The sequence below is a fragment of the Lepidochelys kempii genome, chromosome 18 (genome assembly GCF_965140285.1).
Source record: "Lepidochelys kempii isolate rLepKem1 chromosome 18, rLepKem1.hap1, whole genome shotgun sequence".
Taxonomy (NCBI): domain Eukaryota; kingdom Metazoa; phylum Chordata; order Testudines; family Cheloniidae; genus Lepidochelys; species Lepidochelys kempii.
In genome coordinates, this window is record NC_136397.1 from 12,615,808 (window position 1) to 12,629,255 (window position 13,448).

General features: G+C 51.4%; 1 protein-coding gene across 1 annotated transcript; it reads left to right on the forward strand.

Moving 5' to 3' along the window:
- The first annotated feature begins 3,697 nt into the window (after positions 1 to 3,697).
- On the forward strand, positions 3,698 to 13,064 carry MAD2L2 (mitotic arrest deficient 2 like 2). The gene is made up of 9 exons (XM_073317217.2): positions 3,698 to 3,795; positions 5,523 to 5,574; positions 6,267 to 6,385; positions 7,029 to 7,100; positions 8,747 to 8,847; positions 8,990 to 9,084; positions 9,792 to 9,865; positions 11,549 to 11,641; positions 12,428 to 13,064. The coding sequence occupies exons 2-9, from the start codon at positions 5,535 to 5,537 to the stop codon at positions 12,467 to 12,469; spliced, it is 636 nt and encodes a 211-aa protein (XP_073173318.1). The 5' UTR covers positions 3,698 to 3,795; positions 5,523 to 5,534; the 3' UTR covers positions 12,470 to 13,064.
- Positions 13,065 to 13,448: the final 384 nt, after the last annotated feature.

Consider the following 13,448-nt stretch of genomic DNA (forward strand, 5'->3'; position numbering starts at 1 on the left):
CCCTTCTTCCACCCTGGTCTCTACGAAGCCAGGACACACCTGGGGTTTCACTTCCCCCTCACTGCTTCTGGCACAGACATTGTTTTAATTCCCAGGAGGTGGTTGATGGTTCAGATGGTCTCCCCCACATCCTTTCCCTCCTTCCTTTGCTTCACACTCTCTGTTTCTGGCAGATCCACGGACTTTTGGGGGCGATCACTGGGGCTTTGTGGAGCTAATGTAAACCCTGGTCCTGCCCTCCTCCTTCATAAATATTCCTTACTCAGGGAAGTAATCCTGCTGACTGCTTTGGAACTACTCACGGGAGTTAAGGCGTCTGGGCAAACGAAAGTACCCCTGGGTTGTGTGGCAACCCTAATTTGCCATGGCCTCACTGGTTTTGTGATTCAGATCTGAGCCATAATGTTCAGCGCACAGCTGGATTTTGCATTCATTCATTTCAAAGGGCTCAGTTCTGATCCTGTTAAAACCAAGCGATGTTTTGCTATTGGCCTCGCTAGGAGCAGGACTGGGCCCAGAAGATGTGCACTGGGAGGGCTGAAGCTTGGCATGCAGAATGGGAAACTGGTACTGCAGAGGCCTGTTGCAAAAGACTCTAGATTTCACCAGAGCCTTGTCCCCCAATCCACAGATTTTAAAATGGCAAACGGAAAAGTCCCACTAGATCTAGAAGGTTTCAGAGTAGCAGCCGTGTTAGTTTGTATTCGCAAAAAGAAAAGGAGGACTTGTGGCACCTTAGAGACTAACCAATTTATTTGAGCATAAGCTTTCCTGAGCTACAGCTCACTTCATTGGATGCATCCAATGAAGTGAGCTGTAGCTCAGGAAAGCTTATGCTCAGATAAATTGGTTAGTCTCTAAGGTGCCACAAGTCCTCCTTTTCTTTTTTAGATCTAGAAGCTTTCCTCCTCAGCTCCCGCGCCATCAGCGCTATAGTAAAAGGGTCCAGTGCACAAAAGTGGAGTATCTGAAATCTGAAGTGACTGTGCAATGTAATGATCCCCTGTCAAACTAAATATGGTATTGAAAATTTAGAAGGTGGAATGACTGAGTGAGATAGGAGAATCAATCTATCTAAGGTACTTCTACAGGGTGGTATCTAAACACCTCACAATCTTTAATACATTTATTCTCATAACACCACTCTGAGGTAGGGAAGTGCCATTATCCCTACTTTGCAGATGGGGAAACTGAGGCACAGCGCCACTAAGGCTATGTCTACACTACAGCGGCACAACTACTGCAGTGCATCTGGGCCAGTGTTGTGCCCAGGCTGCTGCTCTAACCGCTGGACCATCCTGCCTCTCATCAAGGGTGATTGGACTCAACAAAATTCATAGTGTGTGTGTGTGTATATGTGTGTGTATATATATTTAATTATTAATTCTCCATTCCTGTGCTACTCATATCACTTTAGATTATTAAGAATGACAGACTCTGAAAACTTGTTTTTAACGTTTGCATTTAAATTTGGACAATGAAAATCACGGAAGTCAGTTCCTTTGTCTTTATTTATGATGTGTATATAGAGAATTTTGCTTTCTGGCTGTCAAGCAGTGACACAATGATGTCCAGTGTGGGCTGTAAACACCAAAGGGAATGTTTACTTGTTTGTTTTTTTAAAATTCAGTGGAATTAATAAAAAATGAATGGAGATATTTCTGTTGGTCACAGTCTTTCTTCAAACTGGTTTAAAGGATTTTGATTTAAAGAAGCAGAATTTGGGGCCAAATTTGACCTAAATGTGTCCCCCTAAGAGGGAGATTTTCAAAATGAGGCTGGATAGCTATCTGTCTTGGATGGTTTAGACCAGGGATTCTCAAACTTTATTGCACCATGATCCTCTTCTGACAAAAAAAATAAAAATTAATACATGACCCCAAGAGGGGGGACCGAAACCTGAGCCCACTCAAGCCCTGATGCTCCAGGCGGGGGTGGAGGGGCGGGGTGGCAAGGACCAAGGGCTTCAGCCCTAGGTGGGGGGCTTTTAACCTGAGCCCTGCTGCCCAGGACTGAAGCCCTTGGGCGTTGGCCTCAGGCAGTGGGGCTTGGGCTTCAGCTCCAGGCCCCAGCAAGTCTAACACTAGCCCTGGCAACCTCATTAAAAAGGGGTCACGACCCACTTTGAGGTCTCGACCCACAGTCTGAGAACCACTGGTTTAGACACAACAAAGCCTGCATCTTGGCCGGAGGTTAGATTAGATCAGTGGTTTTCAAAGTTTGGATCACAACCCAGTACTGGGTCACCTTGCTCAGCACCCAGGGACCTTGGCAGCTGGCCAGTAAAACCTAGTAGTCCTGACCTGTTCTGACACCGCGCTGCGCCCCAGAAGTGGCCAGCAGCAGGTCTGGCTTGTAGGCAGGGGGTGCCATGTGGCTCTCCACACTGCCCCTTCCCTGAGCACCAGCTCTAAACTCCCATTGGCTGGGAACTGGCCAATGGGAGCTGGGGGTGGGGGGCGGCATTGTGCCTGCAGGCGAGAGCTGCTTAGAGCCACTTGTGCGCCTCCGTCTAGGAGCCGGTCCTGCCGGCCGCTTCCGGGATGCAGCATGGTCTGCGGTGCCAGGACAGGCACTATGCCTGCCTCTGCACCCCAGCTGCGCCACTGGCCGGGAGTTGCAGGAGGTAAGCCCGCACCCCAACCCTGTGTCCCAAGCCCCTTCCCCAGCCCTGAGCCCCCCTAAACCCAGAGCCCCTTCCTGTACCCCAACACCCTCAACCCTGACCCCACCCCAGAGCCTGCACCCAGAGCCCTGACCCCCTCTGGCACCCCTGCCCCACCCAAGAGCCCCCTCCCACAGCCTGAACCCCTCATTCCTGGCCCCACCCCGCAGCCCCACACCCAACCCTCTGCCCCAGCCTTGAGCCCCCTCCGGGTTGGGGACATCAACAATTTTCTTCAACTGGGTCACCAGAAAAAAAGTTTGAAAACCACTGGACTAGATCCTTGCGGTCCCTTCTCACTCTATGGTTGTATGATTATATGACAAAGCTGAAATGCTGTTCCTATATTTTCTTATGTAATGTAAGAACTCACACCTGCAAACCTTTACCTTCGTTGGCAGGAATAATTCTTAGGGAAATCAATGGGAACATTTGTGTGAATAATGGTTTGCAGGATTGGGCCCTAAATTCCAGAGTATGTCCACCACTCTGAGTGCAGCATTGCACATCCCTATGGTGCTGAAAAATGAGTAGAAAAAAATCGGAAAGGGACTCACTGAAAGCCCTTGATCAAGTCACTCACCTCTTTGTGCCTCAGTTTCCCTACCTGTAAAATGAGACCATCAGATGAAGAGAAGCATGTTAGTGCTAAACTCAATTTCCAGCGTGTTACTAAGGAAAGAGCTCTGAAATGTGTTTGTTTTTAAGGTGATTTTTGAACCCCACAGTGTCGTCGTTCCCCCCCACCCCCGGACTCCCCTTCAAAGGCCTGATTCAAAGCCCCTTGCCAGGCTCCCAGTCCCATTGCCTCTGGCTCAGGCCCTGCCTGTCCCGTGGGAACACGCACTCTGGAGACCCTTTATCTGAAGAGGAAGGGACACCGCGCAGCTGGGCTCACAATGAGCCTCCCGCCCATGGGGGACCCCCACCCGGAGATCCCCACACCAAGCTCGCCAGGGCCCCCGGCTCCCCCCAGCCCCGGGCCCTCCAGCTGTGAGCGGCCGGGCGCCGCGGGCGCTAGGACCCGGCGGAAGGCAGGGGGCGGCGAGGCACGTCAAAGGGCCGCGCCGGGCGGACACCCCCCGAGCCTGGCAACCGGGCCCCGGGCGGGGAGCGGCCGCCGCCCCGCGGTAAGGGCGGGCCCAGGGGGTGCCGGGGGGGAGAAAGGCTTATAATGGGGGGGCTCTCCGGGGGTGTCCCGAGAGGGGGCTGGATTGGTGGGGGGGCCCTCCGGGGGGGCCCCGAAAGGGAGAGGGGGCTGGATTGGTGGGGGGGGGCCCTCCGGGGGGGCCCCGAAAGGGAGAGGGGGCTGGATTGGTGGGGGGGGGCCCTCCGGGGGGGCCCCGAAAGGGAGAGGGGGCTGGATTGGTGGGGGGGGGCTCTCCGGGGGGGCCCCGAAAGGGAGAGGGGGCTGGATTGGTGGGGGGGGGCTCTCCGGGGGGGCCCTGAAAGGGAGAGGGGGGCACAGAATGTTTCCTAGAATGTGAGGGAGCGTAGGTGGGCTCGGTCCTCCGTCTGCCCTGAAATGAGACCAGGGTGGGGGGGGCCCACATGTGACCCTGTTACTGGAAGGTGCCAAATTTCTCACAGAAACACCCCGCCCCCCAGCAAGGTGCCCAGCGCAGGGGTGGATGTGGGGGGCGAAGCCGCCCACCTGCTGCCCGGGAGAAGCCCTACTGGGGGTGGCCTTGTGCTGTGAGAGTGAACCGATCACCGGGGGGGGGGGGTGAGATGGGGGTGCACTGCTGGGTTTACGAGCGACTGCCCCCGATTGCCAAACCCAGGTTTGCTCAGGATCCTGTCTGGCCAATTGCCCTGAAAAGATATATTAAAAAAAATCTGATGGTACCAAATTAAAGTAGTAATAATGTCTCCATTGATAAGACACTCAGCTTCCAAACAGCATCATTAAGAACTCAGACACCCTCCATCCACTGGGACCTCCCAAACCCATTGACAAGAGCCCTGCATTTGGCTGAGTGGATCAGTACATTTTCCTATCTACTGTAATCCAGGGATACACCTGGGGCCTGATCCAAAACCCATTGTAATGGAGGGAAGGACTCCTGTTGATCTTGGTGGCTATCCAGGTCAGACCCATGGCCCTCTGTCCTCACCTTAGTAAACCTTATGTTGGGGCCGGGGGGAGGGTTAGGGATTAAAAACTGTGGTCTTGTCCTGCAATTGTCCTCAGGTGTCTGCAGGATTAGGGTCTTTGTGAGAGGACGGATGGTCTGAGGTTGAAGGTACGAGCATGAGACACTGGAGAGCTGGGGCAGTTCCCTGCTCTGCCACAGACTCCCTGTATGTCCCGGGGTGGAGGCCTAGATTTTTGTTAAAGGTATTTAGGCATTGCTGCGCTCAGTGACCGTCAATGGAATTTAGGTTCTGAAGTGTCTAAATCCTTTTTGGAAATGAGATGTAGTCTTCTAAATCAGTTAGGCATTGCAACACTGAGGGCAGCCCTGCCTAAATACCTTTAAAATCTATGGTAAAATCTACAGCACTCCCACAAACAGCAGAAACCCATCTGAGTACATTCAGATTTGCAATTTGAGGCGTTATCAAGAACACGAGGACAGATGTCATCTTGTGCAAAATTATGATTTGTAACCCACTATCGCTTTAACTGGGTTCCTGAGATCGGATCTGCGAGCAACCCCTATGGCAATTCAAGTAGATGGGGGCTATGCGGCCTTTGGAAATCAGGACCTTTGTTGGTTTGTGTAATAGCAGTTAGTGTGCGCACAACTATCTAGAGTGTGGATTTTGCTGTGGGTATGGAGGTAACTGGGGAGAGGGATCTGAATGGCGCCATGAGCTGAGAGGAAAAACTCCTTTCCCAATTCCTTTCCAGGTTACTGGAAAGATGACCACCCTCACTCGGCAGGATCTCAACTTTGGACAAGGTAGCAAAGCACGCTGCTCTCCAGAAGCTCACGAGGCTTCTTGATGGCACAGGGAGTCATGTGGAGGTAGAGCTGGCTCTGCCTTGGAGTGTTGGTCTTCTAACCCTCAGCTACTGCTGCGAATGGGGTGAAATGTGTCCTGGGAAAATGGGACACCTTTATGCCTTGCTGGTGGGTTGTATTGCAGGTTAGAGGTTAAGATGACCACTGCAGCTGCCCTGTTGTGGTCTTTGGAACTCACAATCTAAGCAGGGGTAGCTCTGGTCTCATTACTTGGAAGTGAGACCTGTAAGGAGCACTTATAATCCTTGTCAACTGGCATAATTATAATATCTTTACATGGGTGTATCATTAAATTCTGCCTTCTTCCAGTTCACCTGCAGTTTCAACGGGATACAGGATTCTTCTTTACTTCCGGTCATAAAGGGTTGTTTAGTGTTGCTGTGGTGTTAAATGGCTGGCGCATTCCACCCTAGAGGTGGTTACATCTCAGTGGTGAATGCCGTGATCTCAAGGGTAAAACACTTTGGGAGGACAGTCATGTCACTGCAGTTCATAAAACAAGCAGTGTACAGATAAGATGATGATCATGGGCAGCAGTTAACCAACAGATTCCTGCAGCCATGAAATATTTGCTGGGCTTGTTTTTCTTCACCTGCTTTGCTCCACCACCTCTTTGTTCTGTTCTCCAGTGGTTGCAGATGTTCTCTCCGAGTTTCTTGAAGTGGCTGTTCACCTCATCCTTTATGTTAGAGAAGTTTACCCCATTGGGATCTTTCAGAAGAGGAAAAAATACAATGTACCAGTCCAGGTAGGAGTCTGTCCTGTAGCTCTATGGCTATGAGGGAATACACAGTTAAGAGGGAGCATGCTGTATGTTCAAAAGCACTATAGAAGAGGCAGGTATTGTTAATGCTTAGGCTCAAGGAGGTGCTATTAGAATGGCATTTGTGGCCATGAATGAAATATTAGGGGTTAATTTGTTCTGGCTGGTGCCGAACTGAATTAGCTTATATTTGAACAAACGCAAACCCTGAATTATTTTCAAAGTGAAGTGAGTGGTCCTGAAAAGGGATGAAGTAACAACCCTGGAGTTTGAAGCGTTACACTTATGCACAGAACAGATAGATCACAGGCAACAACAGTACAGATTTCTCCCATGCTGCCCCCCCCCAGTGTGCTGTAATGCTGGCTGGGAGGGACTGTCTCTAAGAAAGACCAATTGTGAGGTGGACACCGGTTGGGCTAGTTGTCAGCAGACACCACTAGACTTATTTCCCCTAAGCCACTGCATAGTCATCAGATGCCAACAACTTCCAATCACCACTTACCTCTGCTGGATTTGAACTGGCAACCTAGTGGTAAAATATTCCATCACAGTAGCAACCCCCTGAGGCCCTGTAGCCCACCAGCCCTTCTGCTATTTGATCTGAATTCTCATTCTGTTTGCACAGATGTCCTGTCATCCAGAGCTGAATCAGTACATCCAGGACACGCTGCACTGTGTGAAGCCACTGTTAGAGAAGGTGAGGCCATGCCAGAGACCTCGTGCTGGGCACATCCCCCCGCCCCAAATGCACTAGTCACAAATAGAGAACTTTAAAATAAATTGTCTTGATATTGTGGAAACAGGATTTGTAAGCAATCATGTTTTCTCTATTTGGTGCAGAGATTTGTATAAAGCAGTGGTCCCTGAACTTTTCAGGGTCACATACCCCCTTACCCTGTTTGCACCTCACTCTGGGGGCCGGGGCCGCAGCTCCCGGGGGGAGTGGGGAAACGTGGTAAGGGGTCCGAGGCTGGGGCCGGGAACGGAGCCACAGCCAGGGGTCGAGCTTGTGGGTGGGGGCTGTGGCCGGAACCATGGCTGGGGGCCGAGGCTGGGAGCGGGACTGGGGACAGGGCCGGAGCAGAGCTGGGGGCAGAGCAAGGCTGCGTGGCATTCTCTCCCTGCCCCCCCATGGGGGCTGGCCCAGGTCTGCCACTCCCTCCCCCCGCCCCAAAGTTCTTCTGCACCCCCCTAGGAGGGATGCATCCCACAGTTTGGGGACCACTGGTGTAGTCCCCAAAGCCAGGGTCCAGGTTTGGTGGTGGTCATTTATTTAGGTTGAAACAGGTGAAGGGACACCAGCAGACTGTTAAATATATATATGTCCTTAACTATGGATTGTTACAAATGATTAAAACTGAAACACTTTATGTTTTAAAAAAAAAAAGGGGTGGGTGTTATAAATCCTGAAGACACTTAGTCACAAGTAACTTTAGTCATGTGAACAGCCTTATGGAAGTGAGGGAGACTATTAATTCAAGCAAAGTTAGACACCTGCTTAAGGCCCCGATCCTGCAGTGAGGTCTGGCTGTGCAGAGTTCATTGCCTTAGTCTGTTTTTTAATCTTCGCAGTTTGGCATTCCTCTCCCTTTGGAGGCTTGAAATAGGGCAGTTTCACTTCCTGGTTAATTTTCATCAATTTCACTTTTGAGCATTAGCCACAAAGCTGCAGTAGTTGGTAGCCAACGCTCCAGGGGAATATCATTGGTTTATTTTTTTAAGCACTCTTTGTAACTCAATAAATAATAGTTTGTTGGCTTAAGGATTTTTAAACGCTTATTTTTACATAAACTAAATTATGGAGCCAAACTTGCCTTACTGGTGCCCCTCTGAACTCTGCTTCTTTGACACGCTCCCTTTGTGGATTCTCTTGCTCTGAGCATGTGGAAGCACAGTATTACTGTACTACTCCAGGATACTTGGGCTGAATGTGTGACCTGTCCTCTGCCTTGTATTGCCCATGAGTTGGGAGTGTGTATATTGCATGCCTTGTGTCTAATCCCCTGTGGGAAGTGGAAGCCTATGATGGCTGCACATTGCCTTTCCATGTAGCAGTAGCCAGAGCAGGAAATGTCCCATTTGGTGGATTGCAGCTCCCTACAAGTCTTGGGGGTAGTCCCCCAACAGGGATATCGTATCCGATAATAAACTGATAGGGCATTTGATTGTAGCCAGAGCAATCCAGCGGCCTTTCTAAAGCACTGAGAAAACACTGAAGGGATGTGGGGTTAGAGCAGATAAGTATGTTCCTGATTCATAGGGAGCATCAGAGATGGGGATGGGGAAGCAGAGGAAAAGGGACCGTCTGGCAGAGAGCTCCTGACCCGGTGTCTGTGCTTGCAGAATGATGTGGAGAAGGTGGTGGTAGTAATCCTGGATAAAGAGCACCATCCAGTGGAGAGATTTGTCTTTGAGATCACTCAGCCACCTCTACTTTCCATCAGGTAAAGGTTCCCTCCTACCAGCCCAGTGCAGCCAGTGCCTGCTTCCCTCTCACTGTGTTTGACTTTGGGAGCTGATATTAGAAACAACTACCCCTCCCTTTGGGCCAGGGATCTCCCCTAATGATCTCTGTCTCCTCCCCAGCTCAGACTCGCTGCTGTCCCATGTGGAGCAGTTGCTCCGTGCCTTCATCCTGAAGATTAGCGTGTGTGATGCTGTGCTCGACAACAACCCCCCAGGTAGGACTGAAAGCATTCCCTTTATAGGGAGGGCTCGGACTGCTGCTCCGGTGATAGCCTCGCTGCCGGATTTTCTTTGCGTAAGGGGTGGTAAAATGTCTTTCCTGGACAAACACACGAGGGAGTTTGTTTTGCATAGCTGGGCTCACTGCCACCCAGACAGGCAGAAATGGAGATTAAAAAAAGGTACAGGGGATTTAATCCCCAAAAGATCACAGGGCATGGTGCATATTAGACATATGCAGCATCACTGAAATGCAACCAGCTCTGGGTGGAAGACAGCAGCCAACTGGTAAAGAGCATCCCGCTCAAGAGGTGAGGATAAAAAAAATTTTGATCACGAGCACTGGAGCAAAATCCGAATCCTATAAAAGGTGCCCTGGGCCAGTTGCATCAGGGGCCAGGAGGTGGTGTTAGGTTTACAGGAGAGGGGAAGGTGGAGACCATGGAGGGGTCCACGGTTTCTGAATTGTGGTGCTAAGGAGAGCACTAGCAAAGTCCAGAGAGATCAGAAAATGACAGGTTACCTTCCCAGTCCCTTTTGGAAAGGAACATGTCTTGGTATTTACCTAGCTGTGGATGAAACACACAGAGGAGCTAGCTCTGTCTGGGCACTGTCTAGATAATACCCTGGCCCCTGTTACCTCCCAGGCCTCTGGCCAGATGATTACAGTGCCTTCCTCTCATCTCTGCCCCTTCCCTTGTAGGCTGCACCTTCACTGTCCTGGTTCATACGCGGGAGGCTGCCACACGAAACATGGAGAAGATCCAGGTGATAAAGGTAGGTGATGCCTCTGTCTGCTTGTTGCTTGCAGTGAGCTGCACAGTAAAGAAGGATGGAAGTGAATTAAGGTGCTGCAGCTCTGGATTCTCCTTTCATCAAGGGGGGACTATATTATCGTTTTCTGGAAGGGCTGGGCCACAGCAATTCCTGATGTCTAGAAGAGCTCTCCAAAGACCTCTCCTTAACAAGGAAGGTGTGAAGTTTTGCATGTGAAACTTACATGCAGTGTCGCAGGTGTCTGGCCTTTTGAGGGGCATTGGGCCCAGCCACGCCTGCGACTGATCAGGTGATTATAAAAGCTAACAAGTAGCCCAGCTGGGAGAGCTGCAGGGAGCAGGAAGGCTCCTGTTGGAGACCCTTGGACTAGGGCTATAGGAAGTAGGTTGGCTCCTCAGGTGGGACCTAGAGCAGGGGTTCTCAAACTTCATTGCACCGCAACCCCCTTCTGACAACAAAAATTACTACATGACCCCGGGAGGAGGGACTGAAGTCAGAGCCTGCCTCATCCCTGCCACCCAGAATTTGGGGGCCAAAGCACTTTGGCCCCAAGCAGGGGGCCTGTAATCTCAACCCCACTGCCCAAGGCTGAAGCCCTCAGGCAGACAGTGGGGCTCAGGCTTTGGCCCCAGCAAGTCTAAGCTAGCCCTGGCGACCCCATTAAAATAGGGTTGCGACCCACTTTGGCGTCCCACAGTTTGAGAACCACTGCCCTAGAGCAAGGTAGATCCCAGGCAGATGACCTGTAGGAGGATTAGGGAAGAGCCGCCAGTCATGGGAGGTGCTGACTGGTAGCCCCTGGGTCAGGGGAAGGGGACTAGTTTGAGATGTGGAATTTACCAGTTATACGTGAAACAACTCAAGCTGAAACCCTGTGAAGAAGGCCCTGAACCAGACAGCAGGCAGGCTGGCAGTGCCCCTAAGGCCAGGTGGACAGGCCAGCAGCCTACTTGCATGTTAGCTGGTACATCTTTACAACACCCCACTGGGGAAATAGCATACCTGTCTTCCAGATGGGCAAGTCACTAAGGGCTTGATCTTGCAAGGTGCTGAGCCCCCTCTCCCCTATGGGATACGTAACCCACTTTGAGTTCTTATGTTGTAGCCCCAGGGCAGAGGTAAAGCCTGAAAGTGGAGGTCTGGGGAGGGAATTGGAGGAGGAGATTGAGGTCTCTGCGTGCATAGGGTAATGAGCCCTTAGTAATTGGAGACCTCAGCTCAGCCTCTGCTTTTAAACCCTGGCTGAGGGATGGGCAGGGTGGGCATTGCCAGTGTGTGGATTAGCAAGGTTTTCCAGTATAAACTAGTCTTTAAAGCTGTGGGCTCCCTGTTACCTCCCCAGCCAGGCTGGGTTGCCCACCTCATGTCCCTCTGCTGAGGTGTGTGCTCTGTCTCTGCTCCTCCCCCAGCCTGATCTATGGTCCCCCTCAAATCCTCATGTTCCCCTTCTTCCCCCCACATCCCTCCTTACTCCTTTACCATAGACCCCATGACTGGGAAGGAGGGGATGGGGGGAGCACTTGTGGGGTGCAGAAGGCCAGAGGGAGGGGCAGTAGTGGGTCCCTGCCGCCTCCACCCACCGCTGCTCCCATTTCCAGCCCTCTGAGGAGCCCAGAAAGGGAGGGTGCTTTCTGCAGTTCATTGCCCCTGTTCTGAAGAAGCCTCTTCTATTCCTGCCACCAGGATTTCCCATGGATCCTGGCAGATGAGCAGGACGTGCACATGCATGACCCCCGGCTAATCCCCCTGAAGACCATGACCTCGGATATCTTAAAGGTGAGCGGAGCGCTCTAGCCCAGGCTCGCATGAGCACTACGTCAATCTATGCAAACTCCCTGGGGTGAGGGGACCTGTCTCCTGATGCCATCATCTACCGGGCAATGGCTTAACACTGCTGTGATGTATCTTACCCCAGCACGAGCTGCTGACCCAGGAGGCTGGTATTAATGAGTGCACTGAGCCCAGGCAAGCGTGGGAGGGCAGGACCTTCCCCAGCTAAAGTATGAAACCTGTTTGTAGCAGGATGCACCGACCCTATTGTCCCATCACCAGTAAGTTCAGCCCGGCTCAGCCCATCTGTGTGTACAGGGGCTGTGGAGTGAGGTGCCCACTGGGCAAGCCAAAGAACACCCAGCTCTGCTCGTCAGAGGTGAGAGAGGCCACGGCCCAGCCACTGCTGGAGGGCTGGGTTGTAGGTCCCATCTGTCAAAGCTGTGTGTTTTATTGCAACCCCTGCCCACTAATAGTCGGGGCGGGGGGGCTGAGCACCTCTTGGAAATGTGCCCAGCATCCAGAATTCCCCTTGGGAACTGTCCTCGTGAAGGATTAGGCCCTAGAGCAAGAATAAATCTATGGGGTGAGAATCCTTAGCTTTTTTGTTGCTGCCCCACAGCACCAGCTTACACCATCTCATACAAATAGAAGACCTGTCTAGTTTCTTCCCTCTACAGTACAGTTCCCCTAAGAATGTATTAAACCAATACTGCCAGGGCTATTACACTCGCCCTGTTAGGTTACCCTGCAGGGTTACCTTTCTGGATCCCTTCTGTTACTCTCTCCTAGATGCAGCTTTATGTAGAAGAAAGAGCCCACAAAGGTACCTGATGCTGACTCTTCCCATCACCTTCAACCTTGGCCAAGCCTCAGATCTTCCAGTGGAATCCAGTGTCTTCTAGGGGGATGCAACTTACCTTGTTAACAGGTGCTTCTTCAGCTGGCTTCCTAAGTGACAATGTCCTTTGAGCAGCTCCTGACGGCCATGCTGCCTATGGGTTTAAAGTGCTCTTACCGCTATACATAGAACTGACTCCTACGTGTGAACAGGTGTTTGCTCTGTGTGTGTATGTGTACGTGCAGATTGTCACAGCAAATCCACAGTTGCAAAGAGTGAGGGATATAGTGTAAACTGCAAGTGGGACTCAGTGTACTTCTCACTTGCTCTTTATGATCCCGATTTAAGCCTTAAAAGGGCAGCTCAGTTTCACATTGGTACTTGTATGTGCATGTCCATTCTGTGTATGTCCCTCTGAGCATCCAGCTGGATAACTTGGGCGTGTTCTGTTGGAAGCCTAAGCTAGTGTGACTCCACTGAAATCGCTCGACTTACAGCAGGGATGAGTGGGGCCTTATCTACAGTGTGTGTCCACTGTGAGGTGAGTGATCTGTAGAGTTGTCAATAAATACTGAGTGAGTTCTACCATCATGGAGCTAGCCTGAATTGTGTCAAAGGCAGCCTCCCCCGGTGTGGTAGATGTACAGGACTGTACTGGTCAGAGTCCAATTTCACTTTGTGACCAAGTGTAGCTGGCACCATTGCACGCAGTAGACTTGCTCTCCATTTTCAGCGTTAGACACAAGTGATGGCCCATGTTTCCATGGGAAAGTTCTAGGAGGGGTGGAGAACGTCCCTTGGATTCCTTTGGAGTCCCAATCTCCTCCTGTACATCTACAGCTCCAGAGGGAGAGGGATCCAGCCCTCCGATCCCATGGGTCCCCAGGAAACTAGGGCTGTGTGCACAAGGTGTTGGGACACACCCTGTCTACATCACAGCTACTTTGGTGACATGCTGCCACCACTCAGGCT

What these genes read in the sequence shown, in the direction of transcription:
- MAD2L2 (XM_073317217.2), top strand. Translation starts at nt 5,535, where the DNA reads ATGACCACCCTCACTCGGCAGGATCTCAACTTTGGACAAG. An exon ending in GGATCTCAACTTTGGACAAG is followed by an intron (nt 5,575 to 6,266) that starts GTAGCAAAGCAC and finishes TCTGTTCTCCAG; the next exon opens with TGGTTGCAGATGTTCTCTCC. An exon ending in GCTCGACAACAACCCCCCAG is followed by an intron (nt 9,085 to 9,791) that starts GTAGGACTGAAA and finishes CTTCCCTTGTAG; the next exon opens with GCTGCACCTTCACTGTCCTG.